This window comes from Charadrius vociferus, unplaced genomic scaffold (genome assembly GCF_000708025.1).
Source record: "Charadrius vociferus isolate BGI_N301 unplaced genomic scaffold, ASM70802v2 scaffold269, whole genome shotgun sequence".
In the NCBI taxonomy this organism is placed as follows: domain Eukaryota; kingdom Metazoa; phylum Chordata; class Aves; order Charadriiformes; family Charadriidae; genus Charadrius; species Charadrius vociferus.
In genome coordinates, this window is record NW_009660184.1 from 1783440 (window position 1) to 1805850 (window position 22411).

General features: G+C 47.4%; 1 protein-coding gene across 1 annotated transcript in view; it reads left to right on the plus strand.

The window, feature by feature from the left end:
• KLF11 (Kruppel-like factor 11) overlaps positions 1-3085 on the plus strand; it is a 5085-nt gene extending 2000 nt beyond the window's left edge. Inside the window, exons 4-5 of the mRNA XM_009893270.1 lie at positions 9-673; positions 2708-3085. Coding sequence (XP_009891572.1) covers positions 9-673; positions 2708-3012 — 970 coding nt within the window. The 3' untranslated portion in view covers positions 3013-3085. The remainder of the gene's footprint in view (positions 1-8; positions 674-2707) is intronic.
• The last annotated feature ends 19326 nt before the right edge of the window (positions 3086-22411 follow it).

The window sequence follows — 22411 nt, forward strand, 5'->3', positions numbered from 1 at the left end:
GGCTACAGCACTTCCAGAGACTGGTGTGGAGCAGATGACCGAAGACATTCCAGACTGCCACAGGACACGTGTGCCGCAGATGATTTAATTAACAAAACCTCCCTGGTACATCAGCCTTATGCACCTGACTCCAATGATATTGTGACCAATAAAGGACAAGTACCAGTCCAACCTGTTTCGCCACAGACCCACTTACCAAAGAATTGTGAGAATGACTTGCAAAAAAGAGCTACCCCAGTGACACCTGCCCCCGTTTCAAGCCCCCAAGTTTTCTGTCAAATGATCCCTTTAAATGGACAAAGCGGTATGATCAATGCCTATGTCAAACCTTCAACTCCAACAGTCTCAACTCCCATGAAACCTATTTTACCGCAGAGAGCCCCACTCTCTCAGCCTGTACTCATGGGACCTTCTGTGCCTCAGGGGACCGTCATGCTGGTTCTTCCACAGACTGCTGTCACACAGACACCACAGTGCCCACAAACAGTAATGACTGTTGGGAACACCAAGTTACTGCCCCTTGCTCCTGCTCCTGTGTTCATAGCTTCTGGTCAAAGCTGCGCTCCCCAGATAGACTTTTCTAGACGGAGGAATTATGTTTGCAACTTTCCTGGGTGCAAGAAAACCTATTTCAAAAGCTCCCACCTCAAAGCCCACCTTCGCACCCACACTGGTGTGTATGACCGGGCAGGTTCTTTGTTGCTCCTGCACTGGCTTGCGTTGGGGAGCTGAAATGCACATTTTTTGGGGGGAGGGGGTGGGAAAGGGAAGAGGCAGGTGATCAGGAAACTTCTGCTCATCTCAGAGAAGGGAGGAATGTTCATTCTCTGTGGGCAAGCAAAACAAGACAGACTTTGTTCTGAGACCTCAGCTGACCCCGTAGTGTTAGTTGGATTTCACATGCTTTAGTTGGAGTGAAGCTTTGCTGTCTGCGTGCGTGTTTAGATTTGAGTGGAATCCTGCCATCTGGACTAGATTGAAATGAACTGGGCAAGTCCCTTTTTTGGGGCATGTAGAACTCTGGTGTAAGCAAACCATAGTACAGGTAGTTGCTCTTAATTCTTACACGAGTAAAAGAAAAGAGAAAGTCAGAAACTGCACACTTTTCTGGAGTTTTGTTTAGGCTAAATGGTAATGCATTGAGATTTGGGGCTACTGTTTTAGGAAGGAGAGCTGCTACAGGAATGTAGCAGTTTATTCAGTTACAGAAAGGGTAAATGAAGGTAAATGAAAATTAATTGTGTTTTTTGTGAGCTGATTTGCCCCATAAAATCTAGTCAGTGTGGAGTCAGTATACATGTGTTCTACTTATCCTTTTTCTAGCTCCAAGATCCTGTTAAGTTAAAACTAACTTTGAGTTCTTAGGGACCATTTTTGATGTTGAGGGATAGGCATAGCAGGAGATTGGTACAGAATAACTTATTCAAAAGTTTGTCTAATTTTGGTTTTCCTTGGCTTTATTCCCCCACTGTCCCTTGCCCCACAGACACTGTGGTTTATTGGATGTCAGCTTCAATGGCAGGATTTGCATTAATTTGCCAGCTTGTCTTTACAGTTCCTTTGGGGAAAGAGCTTAAACCCTGTATGAAGCTGATAATCCTTGTTAACCAGAGCTCAGAGGTAGAATGATGCTTCTACTGCTGGCTTGAGAGTTAAGTGCTGCAGGCTGCTCAATTAATCTGGCACTACAGGATAAACGCTAGTAACAAGTGCCTTGCTTTGACCGCATGCTGCTGCTGATCCATAGGGAGCTCTGTGTGTGTTCCTGTATTGTGGGTAAGACTAGGACATCTATGAGAGGTGAAGCACACCAACCCCTCACTAGCCAGTCCACGTTACAGGATTGGGAGGCAGAGTAGTTCAGCTTTCTTTTCCCACCTCTTCCCTGTGCACTGAGGAGCTAGGTGATACCACATCCACCAAACGCAGAACTTTACTCTCAATATCTGAAATAAGAACAACGCTTCTGTGGGGCTTCCTTTCTGCTGGACGCTTTTGTTCTGCTCCAGAGTGTTACCATAAATTTGGGTCACATGGTAGATGTTTATCTTGAGCTTTACGGGGTTTGCAGCTGGTAAATCACGTTGTTTAGGGTAGAGCTGATGTTAAGCAGTCGCCCAGGATGAGCAGGAGCTGACGTGGGCAGCCTTGCTGACTGCTGTCATTCCTGGGTGTGCAGAACTCCCCTAGCTGTCTGTTGGACCTCCAGCCGTGTGGGGATGGCCAGACAGGGCATTCCTTGGTAGTACTTACTGGGGCGGCGTGTGTGTGTGTGTGACTGGATCTCTGGAGCAGCAGGGCTCTGAGGCTCCACTCCAGCCTTCCTGTTTGCCCTTGGTGTTTGCTGCATGTCATCAGCAACCGTAGAGCTGTGGTCACCCAGGGGTGGCGGCAGGGGGTCAGTCCTAGTTCAGTCAGCAGATAAGGTAGCTTTAAATCCAGTTTAAAGAAAAAGATGAGGGATCTTGGATAACTGGAAAAAATAGACTCGATTAAATAACTTTTAAAGAGATATGAGGGAATAAGTAGAAATGGTACCTGTGATTTTTCTGTGGAACACACCTTGAGCTTAAGCTAATGTTGACTGCACATGTGAGTGGTTGTGTGGAATTCATCAGTTTTTGCAAGGCAGGATTTAAGTTACTACTTTGATAAAACTGTAGCACAGCTTCTCAAAAGTAAGTTATGCTGCTTTTATGTCCTGCAGGAGAAAAGCCTTTCAGCTGCAACTGGGAAGGCTGTGACAAGAAGTTTGCCCGCTCAGATGAACTGTCACGCCACCGCAGAACTCACACGGGAGAGAAGAAGTTCGCTTGTCCTGTGTGTGAGCGTCGCTTCATGCGCAGCGATCACTTGACGAAGCACACCCGCCGCCATATGACCACAAAGAAGATCCCCAGCTGGCAGACGGAGGTTGGCAAACTCAACAGAATTGCCACAGCAGAGAAACCGAAAAGCAGCAGTGCTCTGAGTATGCTCATCCCCATGCCATCGTCTGTCTGTCAGGGCTAGTAAGAGGAAGCTCTTTCTCTACAAACTTTCTGAAAATCAGGAAGAGCTCCAATGGCTACAACAGAACTTACAATGGCTTTCCACCCCCCATGTTTGTGCATACTTTAGTTTCCTTTAGGTCCTCTGTTAATAATGCTATGTGAGAAATCTATCCTATTTTTCCTCATCCCTTCCCTATTTGTGTTTTTTTTTCAATACTTGGGCAAATGCAATCACCAGCACTTCAGGAAAGCAGAACTCTTTGGAAATGATTTTGGCAATAGGTTAAAAAAGTCACTTGTAATGCTTGCTGTTAATATTTTGATGGACAGTAAAAACAGGATGATTTTTAATTTTTATACTAGTATTTTCTATACCAAATATATTTTGTATTTATTCATTTTGGTCTTGGTATGCAGGCAAATTACTTCATCTGCATTAGTAGGGGTGTGCAGGATGAGACCCAGACTTTTGGAAACTCCTTTTTAGTAAACCTAAAGAAATACATTTAGAGCATTTTGTAAACACATAATATTTGATAACTTGTAGTGGTTGGGATTTTCACACTTGCGGATCCTGATCCTGCAATGGGCTGGTGCTGTTACACCCTCCTTACGCAGGTGACATTGGAGGTTTGAGATCTAAGTGTGTCATCATTTTTAAAACAAACCAAACCAGAATGACTTTCTTTCAGAAAAGAAGTGTTGAAATCATCAACATTTTATAAATTCATACCCTTAGCAAGTGGAAGCTGTTGTGACTTTTGGTAGAAGTTTGACATACTGGGCATAAAAAAACTGAATCCACGCTCCACCGGAGTGAAGTTTGGAGAAGCCAGACTTCTCTGATGGAGGTAGAAGCACAAACATGTTTAGAAGCTTTGACACTAAAAATTATGCTTTACTTTCAGTCCTACTAAACCAGCATATCAAAATCTGCAGAAAAATGCAAAAATGGCAAGATAACCCATGAATAATTAGCTGAGTCTCTGGTTTTTGGGTGGTTTTTTTTTTTTGAGTACAGGATAAATAGAAAATTAAGGTTTTTTATGTATCGTGGATGCTTGTGCACCTTATAGGAAATTGTTCCAAGGCTTTCATTTACCTGTATCAAAGCACCAGAGGAAGTACTAATTGTGTTTTGACTTAAGAAATAGCCACCATGTCAACCTGATGATGTTCTTCATGTGGCCTTATACTTCTCCACAGTACTTTGTATAAAATCACCCTTTTCTATTAAATGAGATATTCTCCCTGTTGAATGGATTTTCTTTTACACCAAGTGTAAATATGGCTCAGAAGTGGAATCGCTGGCTGCAGCAGTGCTGTGTTGTAATGGCATGGTGTGAGTAATAAAATGCCTGTAGCACAGTCTGACTGCTGGGTTTCCGTGGTGCGGAAGGGTGTACATATGTATTGTAGCCGAGTTGACAGTTGAGCTGTTGTGCTCTCAGGCACCAGGTGCTGTTTTGCTGGGAGACAGCTCACCTGCTGAAGGAAATATTTCTGTAGTGTTTATTACTGCTGGACTCTTCTCCCTTCAGCCACTCCTGCACTGAAGCTTAGTTGAGCACTGAGGAGGACTTTTTTTACTGGATGTGGAAAATGTGGATTACTAGGAATGCGCTCTCTTGCACTGCTTTCTTGTTCTAAAGTGCTGGTCTTGCTTCTCGGTGTGGGCAAAGCATGGCTCTCATCTGTGTAAGAGCAGACTTGCTGATCTCCACTAGCACTCCCCTGAAATCAGCAGAGACCTGTTTCAGTTGAAAGCAGAACATGTCATTACTTTTATGCTTAAGTCTATAGTTATAATTAATGATAGTAAGTTTTCAAACTGCGCTAAATTGGAGTATTGTGCTCAGTGTACTGAAGTTCTTGTGCCTGACCTTTGAAGTGTCCGCACCCTGTTCGCTCGACGCAGGCTGTAGTCCCGCTGCCCGCAGCGTACGTGCTGGTGGGGGTGTGCGTGTGCAGACCTCGCGTTGTGCTCTTCAGAGGGCTCGGTTGAAAGCCATCTTCCCGGTCAAGTGGATGCTTGTAGTGTTGCTCTTATCTGTTGATACCCAGTTTTCCAAATTTGTGTGGTGAAGGAAAAGACATTGCTGATTTTTTTAAAATTTTTTTTATTTTTCCTCACAAGTCCCCTAGAACAAGAAATTTGACTCTTGGATGCCATTTTAGCATGCTTTTAACTGCAGGAAGAGTGTCCTGTCTCAGTCCAGTAGCAAATTTAGTACTTGGGGTTTTTTTGTGTTTTTTTGTTTTTACTGACTAACCATTTATGGTGGTCACGTGAGCAACCCAGTTTGGAAACTCGTGTCATGATTTAGTAAATTGTTGTGTTAGTTTGTTGCATTGTGGGGGAGAAATGATGGACTGGAGAATATGGAATTTCAAAAAGTTGTGTCATGATGCTGAAAAGTGATGGCTCCCTCTTTGTTAGTTTGACTTGGCCTGTGATTCCTCGCAGCGTGCTCCTGCGAGGTGTGCGCTGCCTCTCACCGCCTGGGTCCAGGACGTGCGGCCCTTTCTGCTGTGGCTGTGCATGAACAGCTGAGCCGTGGTGTGGCTGCCTCTGCTCTGTTTGCTCTTTCTGTTCCTTCCTGCTGTGTAAGGGTTATTTATGGATTAAGCATGACTGGGATAACTGCTCTCGTTGCACTTTACTGCCTGAACTATATTGTTCAGTCTTTTTATTTTGAGCCTATATTTTAAAGAAATGGAATCACATTTTTTGTACCTGTTTTTAACTTTTATTAAATAAAAAGTATGTAATGTGACTGGTTTTAAATCATAAAAAAAAGTTAATTTTCAGGTTTCATACACGTCCATTCCAGAACCGTGTAAATGCATCTGGATTAGGTTATATATCTACGTCAGTGGAAGACTTTGGGGCTCGCTAGTTCACTTACCTGTAAAGGCAGGACTTTTTGGGTCCTGTTGTAAATTGGCCAGTGCTTGTCCATTTATAATTTTACACAACGCTTCTTGTCTATTTGGTAGAACGTGTACACCACCGCCAGGGTTTGGGGTTTTTGCATGCTGTTTGAAAACAAGTCTCGGGGTTCGTAACTGGTCTAGCATGGCCTTCAGAAGCTATCAACAAAAGGTGGTGGTCTGAGTGCTGCTCTGTTAGTGTTGCAAGTGGTGCATGGCACGGGCGCTGGAAATAAAGAAGAGATGAGATTCTGACTCAAAAGATGGCTGCGTTAGCCCTGGTTCTTCCCGTTCCCGCATACCTGTGCAGGAAAGTGGCTCTGGCAGGCTGGGTGTCACTTCCAGGTCTCAGCTGGGAAAGAGGTGTCCAGCCAAGGGGACAGCAGCAGCAACTAATTTAAATTTTTAAGCATCTCTGCTGTTTATTTCCCTCTGAGCAGTTCCCAAAGTGCAGCAATGTTTATTTCTAGCGCGGTCACGTTTTCATGGAAGAGAAAGGGAGGGGAGGGTGCAGTGACACCAGCTTTCTGTTACAGCCTTTCGCTGTAGGGTGATTCAGTCTCTGCAGTCAGAGCCCTTGGAGAGACAAGGGAGCTGTGACTCAAGGCTTTATCCGCAGAAGAGCACATCATTCTTGCAAGTGTGCAAAAGATGAAAAGAGATGATCCTGTGCATGGTCCTGCGTTGCCCTCAGGAGAACAACTGGAAAGGAAGGCTACAGGATCAACGCTCTGGCAGAGTAGCACAATCTCTTCAGCCCCTGGGCTCTGCAGGTCTCCATAACGCTTTTGACTCCCAGGGCGAGATGTCCTACCTCTCTGTACCTACTACTGTTTTTCAAGGAAGATTTCTCTGTGCATCGAGTCATATCCTAAACAAGACTTGTAATTTTTTTGCTGATCTTTTTTGTTTTGTCTCCCTCACTTTGCTTATGTGAAGCAGGACTATGGATTTCACTGTTCTGTGCTCATCTGTTCTTCCTTAGAACCAAGCTGTGGGCTGAGCTGTTCTGCGCAGCCAGGAGGTGTGCTGGGTATGCATCCTAACAGGGCTGGAGCCTGGAGCAGCCTCATCCTGTAAGAGAAAACAGCTCGCACGGGAGGAAGCTTTCCCAGCTACTGCTGTGCTAACACAGGCATTGTGCAGGCAAAAGTCTTTTTATCTTGTAATCATTCTAAATCCTTGAAAACTAATAATTTCTAAAGAAAAATGCATACGCGCTCAAACATGTCCGTTGATTTTTAATGCAACATTTGGCTGTTAGACTAGCACTGCTTTCCTGTGTGTGGTTATACAGCCAAACCTTCAGCTTAGTGGCAGCTTGCCTTGTCTTGCTCATGAACCGACGAGCGCTGATCCGTGTGTGGTTAGGGCACTGGGAGCATGAGTCCCTTCTGAAGCTGCGGCGCGGGGTGGGCAGAGGTGTCCTGCGCTGCCAGGTGGGTGCACGCTCCGTGTGCTCCTCTGGCTTAGGCTACAGCTCTGGCTAACTCTCCATTTCCAGCTGTGAAAGCTGCGCTCGACACCCTGTGAATGATGAAGGTGGCACTTCATCTGTCACCTCTTGCGAGCCGAATCATGCCTCAGGGTTGCACCTGGCTTGAGTTGATCTGCTGGAATAAATTCTAACCGGTTTTGAAGTTTAATCTGTAAGCCCATCTGCCTGTTTACCTTCCGTTTGTGTCTGCCAAGGCGGCTTGAGGCAGGCAGGCTATGGCCACTGAAAAGGCAAACTTCTTCCATGTGCTCAGAAAGACTAAATCATGACTCAAAACCCGTCAACCTACAGGCTAAGGAAACAGCGAGAGGGTTCAGGAGGAAGCCACAAAGCCTCAGCCATGTCTGCTCGCAGTCAGTGCAGTCCGTGGCATTACCTTCCCTGCAGTGAGTGTGTTAGCACCGAGACGTTTTCTTTCCAGATTGCTTTCATCCTCTGTCAAATGCAGCCTTCCTCTTTTTCTGCTGCAGTCCTTGAGTGTAGGAGGAGCAAATCGGGTGACACATCCTGATGTGTGCAGAAGGCCATGGGCATATCTTACACATGCAGAAAACTTGAGGAAGATGGAGCATACTCTTTCCTGGGAGAGTTTTTCCGAGATGGGAAGAATACCTTTCTCCCCTGTAATGTCTCGAGCCCAGAGCGATTTCTTCTCTATTGGTTGTTGTTATCCAGATAAACCCACTTCACCCCTGGCAAATAGTTGCCATGTCCGGTGTCCAGAGGCAGGGGGGGAGGGGGGACAGGAAAAACCCCAACCTGTTGTGGATGCCATCTGTGCCAGGCCAAGTGTGGTGGGGAGCTCTCCCACACTCGCGTGCCACAACTCCAGGGCTGCACCTCCTGCGGGACAGTGGCTCCGTTTCAGCTCCTGGGGGTGGGTGTGCTAATAGCTTGGCTGCGAGCTTGTTGGGGTTTGATCCTCAGAGGGAGGAGTTTGGGAAAGAGCATCCCTGGGGTGGTGCCAACCTCCTTTCTCCTCCAATATTGTGAAGGCAAGTAGATGACAGCAGGGCGATGGCCATGTTGCAGTAGGGAACTACTAGTTGCTCTGCTCTCAGAAGTCTTGGCAATGGGACACTGGCAGATACACATGTATGGGGACTGTCCTTGCGTACACCAGGCAAAAGGACCAGCATTCATGGTCCCAGAGACAGAGGCAGACTATAAAGATCTCCTACCCTGAGTAGCTGTGGTTATGGTGACTGGCTGCTCTTCATAGTTCGTTCCAGCCCTCTCACCCAAGCACGGATCAAGTCACAGCTTTGTTTTCCCCACTCAAGTCTACCTACAGCTCCCGACTGAATTCATGATGTTTGTGGGAGATTTCATTGGATGGCTACATACCAGGTAAAAGACAACTTGCTTCCTAAAACTGCTTCATCACTGATCTGTTTTCTTAGTTGCTCTTTGGGAAGGGGTTCTGCCCATTTACCGGGCTACTGAAAAGGCAGAGCTCTGCAAGAAGCAGCAGCATCCATTGCAGTGCTGTCAGAAAGAAAATGCATCTACAAAGAAAGGGGAGAAAAAAGAATTCAAAGTATTTGTCTGCACATGAAAAACCCAGATTTGAGTGAAACCAAGAGTCTGAGTAAGGACAAACTGGTTATGTAGTTTCAGGTTCATTGGTTTTGTTTTTTAAGATCTTGGGTTGAGTAATTCAAAAAACAGGGCTTTAATGCTTTCCCTGCCAGAAGCTTGCAGCACGCATCTTGTTGCACGGTCAGGTAAGAAACCCTCTGAACTCGCAGAAGTCACGAAGCTCAGAAGTGGCGGTATCTCTTAATACACTAAGGGGTAACTTCTCATGATTAGCTGAAAAAATGACCCTCTTCAGTCTTCTCAGCAACTGTGGTTTTGCCTCACTGAAGAAGTAATAGTAATAGGAGGTACGTGTAGACAGCCAGCAGGCCAGCAAGGCGCTCTCGCTTCTTTTGGACCGGTGCAAAGCAGGGTGTGTAGCATTTGTCATTGTTAGAAGAATAATGTCATGATGTGGTTAATATGCATGGCCCTTTGCCGTTTTATTAATGGGGATTAATAGTGTTAGCTCAAAACCGGTGCTCAGCCACCCCTGTCTTATGCTGCCTGCATTGGACAGGAGGGTAGTTTCTAAAATGATGACTACGAGACTCTCCAGAACCCTACTTAATTCCAGCAGAACTGTTTTAGGGGCAGGAAGTACCATCAAGCCGAATAATTTTTCATCTTACAAGCGGTTGTGATTTGATGATGGTTATAGAGGAATATAATGAAAAGAAATAAACTTTCCAATAATCCAGCTGGTGGGATGTCAGCATTCACTGCCTGAGATGTGGCAAAGCGATCTCCGTGGTGCAATCATCCTCTTTTTAATTTTTTTTTTTTTTAAAGAGCAATTAATTCAGTAAGTTTTTCTTGAAAGCAGTTGTGGGCTCAGGTACTTCTTCAATATGATTATTTACCTGCAAATGATCTAGTGTCCTATTTCCCCTGAGCAAAGGGTGGATCTAAAGTAGGGTTACACTGAGACCAGGTAGCTGAACGCTGCCATCGTGCCTTCCTGCGTACCAGCCCCACTGCCACCACCCTGGTTTTAGCGTGCTGCTGGGTGCAGGTTTGATGCAGGAGGAGCAGCACAGTCCCTGACAATTCCTGGGGAGCTGGGTGGGTACCACCACCCTGTTCTGCATGGTATGAGAATAACATAGATGGTTGTGAGCTGGTGTGTGCTGGCTGGGTCAGAGTACAGCACTGAGCACGCACCAGTTCACAGCACAGAGAAAGGCTGGAAGACCATGGCACAGTCTGAAGCCTCTCCTTGCATCCCAAAAATTCTTTCTCCCACCTTTTCCCTGGTGTGGTGACTGTCCCATCTGTGAGCTGCATCACTCCCTTCTGGACCTTCCTGTGCTCCTGTGGCTCTTCCTTTTCTCTCGGTGATGCTGAGAAGGTTACCTGTGAAACCCATTGCACGTTTATTCCAGGTGCAGAAATGTGCTTGTCCCTTGGCTATTTGATAAGCTGATTTTGTAAGGAAGCTCAATGGTTTGCTGTGTTCAGTCAAGAGAGATTTCTGTCAGCCTAACAAGAACACAGTCAGTTTAGATTATTTTTTTATATATATTAGTCACTCTCTGCAAAATCATTAAAACTTAGGCTTTCCTTTTGGAGAGCCTGGAATGGGTTGTAGAGCTGTTAACTGGGTCAGTCACCAACTGCAGCCTCAGAGAGAGAAGCTCTGCGAGGGGTGGCAGGACGCAGGCCGAGGGACCCTGGGGGGAGGCAAAGCCCTGGTCCCTGCCTGTGCCACCCGATGGGATGGAGCTGCCGCCCCTGCCCGGCGTGGGGCAGCTGCTGCAGTGCCCTGCCTGCTCGTGTGGTCTGACAGCAGCACGGCTTTTCTTCTGGTTTACTGCATCACTGGAGGCCACCCAAAAGGACAGCGATATGCTGGCTCTGCCCTCAGTATGGGGGGGACCTTCGAGCTCCTTGAAGCATCTTGCCACGTTTGCCAGAGACTCTGGAGACCTCAGCGGCAGGAAGGTCCTGGTTGAAAGAGTGAAATCCAAGTTGAAGGGAAATCTAAAACGCTACGGTGATTAAAATAAGAGTACTGAGTACTGTGGTCACCTATGGCGCTGGAGTCAGCAGGTCTCCCTTGTTTTTTCTGCTCTCCACAGGCACATTCTGCTCATCCCAGTAGGTCTTTGAGAGCTGCTGAAAACTAATACAGGCCCTGGGAGATCTGGTCACTGATGCTTGACATGTTGCAGAGAAACTGTGTTCCTACCACAGCTCAGCAGCGTTAATAGGTCTAAAATTTACTGTTCCTGCCAAAAAAAAAAAAAGTGCTATCATTCAGAATTGGAATTTTTCAGGAGGGTTGGAAAGCCCTTTCTCCAGAGGGCCCACCTGACTTCCCCCAAGTTATGCAAGGGTATCTGCTCTGTATGCCAGCTACTTCTGGGCCACGAACAGAATGGTTTGCATTGGAAAGGACCTTAAAGATCACCTAGTTCCACCCCCCTGCCATAGGCGGGGACGCCTTCCAGTAGACCAGGTTGCTCAAAGCCCCATCGCCTTGAACACCTCCAGGGATGGGACATCTATCACATCTCTGGGCAACCTGTTCCAGTGTCTCACCACCCTCACAGTAAAGAATTTCTTCCTTATGTCCAACCTAAATCTACCCTCTTTCAGTTTAAAACCATCAGCCCTTGTCCTATCAAAGCACCCTGGCCACCATGCTGGGAGCTCTTGCCTCCTAGCTGGCAGAGCTTTGCAGGAGGTTGGCTCCCTTACTGCTACCCACTTCTGCGGGCTGCCTGGCAGCTCCTGAGCTCTCAGGCAGAGTGCGATGGCCAGCCTCGCTGAAGACTGCTGCAGGAAAGACAACCAGAGTGTGCCAGGGGTGTACTCTGGTGTCTGCCTCACGGCATCCCTCCTGCCATCCTCCCAGGATGCGTTTTGCTTAGTCTCTGCGGGTACTGTAAGATGAAGAGTCAACGGCTCAGTGTCCAAGTGGAGACCAGTGATGAGTGGTGTTCGTCAAGGGTCGGTACTGGGACCTGTACTGTTCAACATCTTTGTCCGCAACACGGACAGTGGGGTCGAGTGCACCCTCAGGAAGTTTGCCAATGATACCAAGCTGTTTGGCAAGGTAGACATGCTGGAGGGGAGGGATGCTATCCAGAGGGACCTGGGCAGGCTGGAGAGGTGGGCCCAAGCCAACCTCATGCCGTTCAACAAGGTCCTACATCTGGGTCAGGGCAATCCCAAGCACAAATACAGGCTCAGCGGGGAATGGCTGGAGAGCAGGCCTGAGGAGAAGGACCTGGGTGTGCTGATTGATGAGAAGCTCAGCATGAGCCAGCAATGTGTGATCGCGGCCCAGAAGGCCAACTGTATCCTGGGCTGCATCAGAAGAAATGTGGCCAGCAGGTCAAGGGAGGTGATTCTGCCCCTCTACTCCACTCTCATGAGACCCCACCTGGAGTACTGCATCCAGGTCTGGAGTCCCCAACATAAGAAGGAGATAGACCCGCTGGAGCATGTCCAGAGGAGAGCCACAAGGATGATCCGAGGGCTGGAGCACCTCTCCTATGAGGAAAGGCTGAAAGAGCTGGGGCTGTTCAGCCTGGAGAAGAGAAGGCTCCGGGGAGAACTTATTGCGGCCTTCCAGTGCCTAAAGGGGGCCTACAGGAGAGCTGGGGAAGGACTTTTTACTATGGGGCATGTAGTGATAGGACGAGGGGGAATGGCTATAAACTGGAAGAGGGCAGGTTTAGATTAAACATTAGGAAGAAATTTTTCACTTTGAGGGTGGTGAGGCACTGGAACAGGTTGCTCAGAGAGGTTGTTGAGGCCCCATCCCTGGAGGTGTTCAAGGCCAGGCTGGATGTGGCCTTGGGCAACTTGGTCTAGTGGGAGGTGTCCCTGCCCATGGCAGGGGGGTTGGAACTCGCTGATCTTCAAGGTCCTTTCCAACCTAGCCCATTCTATGGTTCGCCGTATAAGCTAGAGAGCCTTTTTCAAAACAACATTTGATGCTTTCACTGAGAGCTACACAGAGCACAAATGCATTTATTTGTGTTTCACAGATACCAGGAATTACAAAGTTAAAATACAGCATCTTAAGATGTGTCCTGCTGTTTCCTCTTGCATTTACACAGACTATGTGAAGGTTTCATCTGATGCCTTTTATGCTTCAGCTGAAGACAGAAATAAGGTATTTTTCTACTTGTGATATTAAGCAGCTACTCATAATACGTTATGATGCAGGCAAAATAAAAGCAGAAACCCTAAAATACCAGGATTCCCTGCCTAGGAGCACTAAAAATACATGGTTTTCTTTGGAGAGCCGACTTTGTGTTTTACTTTGCAGTCAGCTAATGGTAAAATGTAGTGATTTTACTTCTAGGTTACCTACTGAGGACAACAAATACATGGGAAGGCCAGGAGTGGTAATTCTGAAAACTAATTGCAAAGAGCTGCTCTGCAGTAGCAAGCAAGTCCCTCTTGAAACAGATAACCACAGCAAGGCAGCACCGGGGACATGCCTCCTGCTTTTGCTGGAGGATCCACACCACAGAGCTCCAGGTAGGATCTGGCCCTGAAGCAATCGTACAAATCCTGTGCTCCCTGATGGCTCCCAGGAGCCTTGTTTGCTTCTGTGGTGGGAGCTGAACTCTGGGATTACATTGCTGGTGTACTGGATGGTGGCATCACTCCCCTTTTCATCTTACATCCCATACTGGGGACCATATTCAAAGAAACAGTGCCAAATTCAGACCTGGACCCAAGGCTTTCACAGCACAAGGAGTAAATTTGGCCTGATTTAAGTGGCAGGAACATGAATTTCATGCAACATCCCCTTAAGTGAGATCTGAATCTAATGATAGTGCTGCATTTTTCTTCTGCTAAGGCAAAACAAAATCTTCCTCCAAAGCACGATGTCTCAACATTTCTAGTATGACGCTTCAATTCTAGTATGTCTTCATTTGTAAATACCATTTAGAAATGAGCTTCAAATATTGATATCCAAGCTTAATTGGTCCCTCTTCCAGTGGCACCGATCAGAAGTCAGCAGTTGGTGAGGATCTTCACGCTCTCACTCAGAGTTGGTCAAATGGGTTTCTCCTCTGTGCTTCCCAAGCAGCCACACTGCCTCTCACGCTCCACCTCCCCTCGCCACCCACCTCTCCCGTGCCGTCTTGCTGTGTGAGGGGTTATTTTGTCAGCAGCATCTTTGTTCCAGCTGGGCTTCCAGGATCGTGCTTGAAGTTCTTGTGGTGTGGGGTTGGGTTCAGCGGCAGTACTCCCGCTCGATGCTTGCCATGAGCTCCTCCTCCGAGTAATCATACGATATTGTGGACTGTCCCGATGGCTTCTTGCTGTTACTTTGCGGGCACCTGCTGGGGAAGGGAACAAGTTACTGGTGTTATGAGAGAGAATCAAGCTCTGAAGACACAAGATGACCCTTACTTCATTTTTTTTTTTTGTGAATGGAAAGATCAAGCTGCACATGGCTTTCTGAGACACAAATACTGTCATGTCTAGTTCCCGTACCCCACAGGCATATTGCTTGCTGACATTTGCTATCACTTGGCATCTATTTTAGTCTGCAAGTTCATTGCAGTGCAGCCCTTACAATGCTCCAGATCAAACTCCCAGAACCTTTTGGTAAGTTATGTTTGAGGCCGAGCTAAAGGACTGCATAACCTTTATGCCAGTTACTAGTTTTAAGGTTTTATGCAGAAAGGGATTTCTTGTTTGTAAGGGACTTGAGTTTCCACCAAAATATGAACACAGCTACCTCGAACTGCTCTTAGGCTTTTATTTATTTTATTTTTATTGGCTCCGGGGAGATCTTATTGCAGCCTTCCAGTACCTAAAGGGAGCCTACAGGAGAGCTGGGGAAGGACTTTTTACTGGGGCATGTAGTGATAGGACGAGGGGGAATGGCTATAAACTGGAAGAGGGCAGGTTTAGATTAAACATTAGGAAGAAGTTTTTCACTTTGAGGGTTGTAAGGCACTGGAACAGGTTGCTCAGAGAGGTTGTTGAGACCCCATCCCTGGAGGTGTTCAAGGCCAGGCTGGATGTGGCCTTGGGCAACCTGGTCTAGTGGGAGGTGTCCCTGCCCATGGCAGGGGGGTTGGAACTCGCTGATCTTCAAGGTCCTTTCCAACCTAAACCATTCTATGATTCTACGATTTATTTTCACATCAGGACAGCTCTCCCATGAGTGGGAATTGATGTACAATTCAAAGGGAACTGATATGGGTTTCACTGGTATTATCAGAGGTGGTTTATGCTGGGTACAACGGAAATCTGTCCCTGCCTGCATGAGGGAGAACAGTGAAAAGTCTTCTGCAAGCGTTGACCACTGCAGCTCATGCTACCAAATAAGTCTACTTGATCTTGCCCTCCAGGACTCAAGAGAGGAGAGAGCAGCTGACAAGGAAGCGCTCCTCCTTGGCCTTGCAGAGAACTGGGAGGTGAGCAAGCCGGGCTGTCAGGCTAGGCGTCTCTGGAAGTTGGGGCACGTGGCCCCATGAAATGGAGGTTGTGGTGAGGCGTAGAGCTAAGTGCAGACTTGAGTTGATAAATCAAAACTGTAAAGTGCTCTATCATGCCATGTCAACCAAGACTGGTGGGCTACTTTGTGACCATCCACTGGCAGAGAACAAATGAGCAAGAAAGAAATGTTTTTGTATGGTGGTTGGTTGGTTGCCAAAGAGGAGAGATTTTCATATCCAGTAACATGGCTCCAAATCTGTCCCAGACTCATTATACAGCAGCTATTGACTTACCATTTCTCTAAGGATGAGATTTACCTCACCCTTTATTTGCAACTGGGATAAATTTGGTCATTAGCATCCTTTAGTGAAAAAAAAAAAAGAGGATGTATTTATTAGATGAAATCACAGGAGCTGTCCCAATGCAGATAATAGATGTAGAATCAGAATAGAAGAAAAGAGCCCTGAAATGCTTTCCTAAGGAAACTTTGTCATACAGAGGAGGTGCTTTCATAAACTGCTCTCCTTGGGCAAGGGAGCACCTGTAACGTTCCTCCAACAGGCAGCAGCCAGTCTCCTGCTGCTGTCGCTGCACAGCAAACGGCAACAATGCAACCCTTCCTCTCTTCTTATCTGTCCAGGTCAGAACGGCTGCTGCTCAGTCCAGCTGCTCTGACCAAGCTATGCGAAGCTCCCTGTGTGTCAGAAATAGTTTGATGTTTTTCCTGGAGCCACCTGATGTCCAGCCGGTGCGACAGCTGGGTCGTGTGGGTGTCCTACACTTGTTTACGCTGCACTATGACCTTGATGGCAAGTTCTGCTGGCAACGGGATGGCAGCAAGTAGGATTTAGCAAGTGGACTCTTCTGCTTATTCCTTTTATTCATTTCCCGTCTTCTGATGAGCTGCGGGCAATCTGGTTTCCACCGCAGTAGATGAGAGCTGGGAAGAAAGCTAAAAGGCCAAGAGCTCAAACCGTACACCACCAGCTACAAAGCAAGAATTGGGAAAAGGAAATGCAGAAATCTGACTTGAACACACCATTTATTGATTTAAACTCTGCACTGTGACAATCCTTAAACTAATTTTATATTACGTGATGCATTAGAGGCAGAGCTCTTGGCAGCGTGCTTGCAGGCCCACAGAAGAGTAATTGTTCCTCCTAACGGTTACATAATGTCCCACTGTTAATTATCCTTGATGCTTTGGCTTGCATGGTGACCTCCAAGCCTGGGAGAAAATCTCCAGGTAAAACCGGAACTCAACGAACACAGATGAGCTTTCAAAAAGACGAAAGCAAACCCCACTTGCCACGCACATCTCAGAACCAAGAATAGAGGGCTGTGTTCATTTCAAGAGCAAAGGAAAAGCAATTTGGTGCTCATGTTCTTTCTATTTTTGTGGCAAAGTTCTCTATCATATAATATAGAGAAGCTGAAATAAATTAAAAAATGAGAGGATGAATCTGGATGAAAAGAGAAACTTCTGCACCCTGAGGACAGCAAGCAGAGGAACAGGCTGTGGTTGCACAGGCTCCATCCTTGGAGGCTTTCAAGACCTGATGGTACAAAGCCTGGAGTGCTCTGCTTGGACCTGACAGCTGATCCAGCCTGGAGCAGGAGATTGGACTAGAGACCTCCTGAGGCCCTCCCAACCTGAACCTTGATCTCAAAAGCACGTTGGTGCAGCAGTTTCTGCTGGTCCTGGAATTAAGCGAGAGGCTTTGGCAGCAAAATCCCGAGCGCAGGACGTAGGCAGGACAGGAGCTGGTGGACGACAAGCTCCTCCAGCTGCTCCAGCAGGAGAGGATGCCTCTTGCTGCTCTCACCAACACGCAGCCAGGGCTGCGGGTCAGGGCTTGCAACCACACCGAATCCAGCTGAGGGCTGTTAAGACTTTCCGATTTGGAAAATAACAGGTCAGTACGTTAAGGGGGAAAATTTTCAAACCCCAGACGTTCTGGGGGAGGGAGAAACCTGGAAAGGAGCAATACTGAGAGGGAAAAAAATGAAAAGCATATGAGAGGGGAATGTGCAACATGGTAGGACAGAAAAGAAAAAAAAAAGGGCCAATGCAACTCCATCAAGATTACTGTGCAGACTTCTGGGTGTCTCATTACAAAAAAGTTATCAACAACTCGGAGGGAGTTTAGAAAGCAGCAATAAAAGTGATTTAAGGGGCTAAAAAGAAGCAATGTAGGAAAGAGGAAAGCAAGAATTGTGCTCTGTTTCAGCTCAAGGCCTCTCTGTGTTTAAAGATTATTAAAGGAAGGATGAATTTTTACTTATGTATTTATTTAATGGAAAGACAATTAACTATGCAATGAGGAGAAGGAAATGCAATGGGCAAAATTAGACCAGAAGTGAGCAAAAACCACCTTTCAGCAAGATGCTGGGGGTGATGTCCCTGCCTCGCCAGCAGTGGGAATGGCGGGCAGTGCCACGTCCCCGGTGTGGGGGAGACCTGTCTGCAGGCTCTGGTGACAATACCCCTGCGGGGTGTCTAGGGTGACAAGCTCCTGGGTAGAAACGTGAGTTAAGTGGCTGGAAATTGGGTTGGGGTGAATCTAGGCCACTGCTTTTTATCGTTTTGCTGAGGATGGGAAAGTCCAGGGTTAATCATTAAAATGCCTTCTGCAAGACCTTGCAGCTGAAAAAATGGGTCAAAACAACGCCCCGGTAACTCTGCCAGTGACATGAGCCTTGGCAGTAATTATATGATCATTACAGCGTTTCTGGGCTGTGTCGTCTCACCCATGCAGCACCAGATGCTAGAGAGCGGTTGATAAAGGAGTTGGAGGAGGGGAGAGAGGTAACGCAGCACTATCGGGAACATATCTTCTGTGTTCCCATGCGCATCAGAGGTATTTATTAGGGCCTGGTTTAGATGCCTATGCGGTGTCACACAGGGATAGTTGCAGTACAGGAGGTGCACTCCTACAGCATCTATCTCGCGTGACTGCTTTCTTGGCAGATAGTATTAACTCTCACAGAATCACAGAATTTTCGGAGTTGGAAGAGACCTCTAGAGATCATCTAGTCCCACTCCCCTGCTAAAGCAGGATTGCCCAGAGCACATTACTCAGGACTGCATCCAGGCGGGTCTTGAAAATCTCCAGAGAAGGGGACTCCACAACCTCCCTGAGCAGCCTGTGCCAGGGCTCTGTCACCCGAACTGTAAAGAAGTTCTTCCGTGTGTTGGAACGGAACTTCCTATGTTCCAACTTGCACCCATTGCCCCTCGTCCTGTCACTGGGAACCACTGAGAAGAGTCTGGCTCCATCCTCCTTCAACCCACCCTTTAGATATTTGTAAGTAGTAGTAAGGTCTCCCCTCAGCCTTCTCTTCTCCAGGCTAAAGAGTCCCAGCTCTCTCAGCCTTTCCTCATAAGGGAGATGCTCCAATCCCTCAATCATCTTGGTTGCCCTTGGTTGCTCTCCATACCTTTTTTTTTTTTCTCTTTGCCTGACATTTATTTCATCTTTAATTGGCTTTATGGGAATTTCTTCAGTCAGCACCTCTGTCAAGACCAGGCTGATTTTTGCTACTTGTAATATGAGGGTTTATCTAGAATAATTCTAGTTGCAGAAGTGAGAAGGATGAGACACCTATGCACATTAACCGCTGTTTCTGGGGTTTCATTTGATTTTTTCAAACTGCAGTTTTGCTGGCTGCTGGACCACTGCCAAAACCACGTTTGCATGTTCCTTGCCAGCAGGAACTGCATCCCTGCTTATCACGGGCAGTACAGGCGCTTCACACGTGAGCCGCGCAATGCGGCTCTGCAGTGGGTATAAAGCAAACGTTATCCAAATGAAAATAAGCTCCTGCTCTGTCACCCCAGATCAGAGACCAGCTTCTGCTGTCTCAGGTCTTCCCTTTGTGTGTCAAAGAGGGAGGGAGAAGGAAAGCCCTGGCAGGGGCTCAGGGGCCAGTGAGAACCTGTGGAGCTCGGTGGGGGGCTGTGGCAGAGCTGGGTGTGCACCTCCTGAGGGGACTGCTCGGTTGCCGTCGTAGCCCAAAGCCCACCAAGGATGCTGGAGAGCCCTGGAGAGCCCTCGGGAGCGCCCATACCAGCAGCCTCACCAGGCAAGCTCCCTGCCAGCTGGGAGGGAGGGGAGGAGGGAGGACGGTGGTTGGCGCCTGGGCTCTCGTGTCACATCCACCAACGCTGCTCAGCGTTAGTAGGTCACGCAGCCCGACGGCCAGGATCTGCAGATGAGTCTGCTCTCCAGTGCTGCAGGAGCAGAGTGTGACAGTCAGAGAGAGTTTAATGTCGAAGAGAGTCTTTAGCATAAGGAGGTGGTATTTTAAGATGGTTTTTCCAAGACTTTTCATTTCATCTGGGTTTCTTTAACACATGAATCAAACTGTTCCCATCGCTCTTGGTGCAGGCAGACTCGGGGGCACAGTCTGCTCGGTAGCTTGTGCTCGTGGAAGGAAGATTTCAGATTTCTTTTGTCTGACACCCAGAGCAGTAGGTCCCCACCACTCCCCTGGCCCTGAGGGATGCTCATCTCTAACTGGTGTAGCATGGGAGTGTTTTATGGGTTTTCTCTTATGACTCCTGGAGAGCAAAGAGATACTATTCTCCTTTTCTACATGCTGCAGAGCCCACAGATGCCCTGTGGCTGAACCAGGGCCTGAAATACTCGTTGGAGCAATTCTCCCCAGCTTTTCAGAACCTCCTTCAAGGTGCCTCTGTGACACGTGGACATCCTACTCAATTCTGCATTGCTCACAACCAGGAATGAATCTCTATACTGTACTTGAGCTGGAGCCTGGAGCTTTCCACGCAGCACCACTCCAGGATTTCTTTTTAACTGGCAAACAGGTGGAGGACAGAACATTTAGGGCTATAAACGATTTGACACCATTCCCACCTCTCTTTTGCACAGTGGGAGGCATGCAGGAATAAATAGCTTTTTCCTTTATGCTCCCTTTGCTCCAGCTGCTTTTCTCCCCTGAAGATATAATGAAAGCACAGGGTACTCACTGATGGTCGGCATTGTTGTTCTCTGGGCCTGGTGGGCTTCTGGTTGCCAAACCCTGGGAAAGAAGAAAAGTCACATATTTCAGTTATAACACTTTACAGTCAAGGGAGGTGATTTTTCCCCTCCACTCCGCTCTGGTGAGACCCCACCTGGAGTCCTGTGTCCAGCTCTGGAGCCCTCAGCACAGGAAAGACACGGACCTGTTGGAGCAGGTCCATGGAAATAGTTGGAGGACTGGAGCACCTCTGCTATGAGGACAGGCTGAGAGAGTTGGGGTTGTTCAGCCCAGAGAAGAGAAGGCTCCGGGGAGACCTTACTGCAGCCTTTCAGTACTTAAAGGGGGCTTATAAGAAAGACTGAGAGACTTTTTACCAAGTCCTGTAGTGACAGGACAATGGGTAACAGTTTTAAACTGAAAGAGGGTAGATTTAGGTTGGATATAAGGAAGAAATTTTTTACTCTGGGGGTAGTGAGGCACTGGCACAGGTTGCCCAGAGAAGTTGTGGATGCCCCATCCCTGGAGGTGTTCAAGGCCAGGTTGGATGGGGCCTTGGGCAACCTGGTCTAGTGGGAGTTGTCCCTGCCCATGGCAGGGGGGTTGGACTAGATGATCTTCAAATGTCCCTTGCAACCCAAACAATTTTTTATTTCTATGAAACCTATCTCTATCTATAGTAGGCCATGTCTGCCCTGGTTTAAACCTCCAAACAACCTCTGTGGAGACAATACAGGTAGAAAAGAGTGTCCCCTTTACTAACCACCCTTCTGCCAGTTCTCTTTCACTGTTCAGGGCACATGGGTGTCTCCAGGCTATGGAACCAAAATCACCGAATGTCAACTCATGAAGCTTCCCAGTTTTCCCACAAATACACACTGCTCTGCTGGCTGATGGGCAGCAGCGTGAACATACCTGCTAAGGGAGGAAGTTATGGCAACATGGACCCAATTCTTTTCACCTGACAAAGCTGTTTCCCTGCAATGATCCATCTGGAGTAAAGCATCCACCTTCCCTACGCTGGAAGACCACAGTTTTCCAATGGGACACAAGAGAAGCAACCAAAGCCAAACCTAACGGCATTTAAAATGGGAAGGTGATGGGACCCTGTGTCTGTCTGAGCTCCCAGTTGGACCAGTAATAAAATGAACCCCCTGCAGCCAGATGCTACTGAGAAAAATATATTTTTTGCCTTTTCCCACTTCTTCACTGTACTCTTATGAGGAAAGGGAGGGGAACAGGAACATGGGCTGTAGTTGTGTGCAAAAATAGACCCATTTTGGCTTGCCGTTATTTTTCCTGAGGTGCAGTCCTGCAGCTGGTGGGCCTCCTTCATACAAATTACCCTGAGCTTCATGATGACACGAACAGATGTTAAACAAGTAGCACACAGAACCAAAGTGAGGACTTGGCTTCCAGGAAATAGAAATGAAAAGTGTTCCATTAGCATGGAAAAGAGGAAAAGATTTTTCTGTAGAAGAAAAAATGGGAAGCAAAGGAACCAGAGAGAGGTGTGGAAAAGCTTGCAGTTCAGAGCCATCGCCTATATATCCACGGTGTTTCTGCAGGGCTGGATGGGACCAAGCAATTCCTCAGTAAGATCATGTATCTGCTCCTGAAATAGCTCAAACCTGTGCTGCCTCAAGGTCCAGCAGTGCATGGGACTGGTGCTAGCAAGCGTGGGAGCTATAGAGTGGAGATGATAACCCTCCACAGGCAGTGCTGGTACAGGGGTGATAGTTTTATGCACAGTCTTGTGCTGATTTAAATCAGTTAGTATCGGTCAGGCTTGTACGCGCCGTCCACTGGATAGAAATGTCCACCTGGGTGTCTGCTGTTATTGCACAGCACCTGATTTTAATTTGAGAGTAGATGTTTTCACTAGAGTTCTTCCTTAGCTGCTTCATGTGCAGATGGACGGGACTTGAGGTTTAAAACACAGCGGTCTCAGACTCTGCTCGGCAGACAGGGGCTTGGCAGTAAGCTGTTCAGCTCT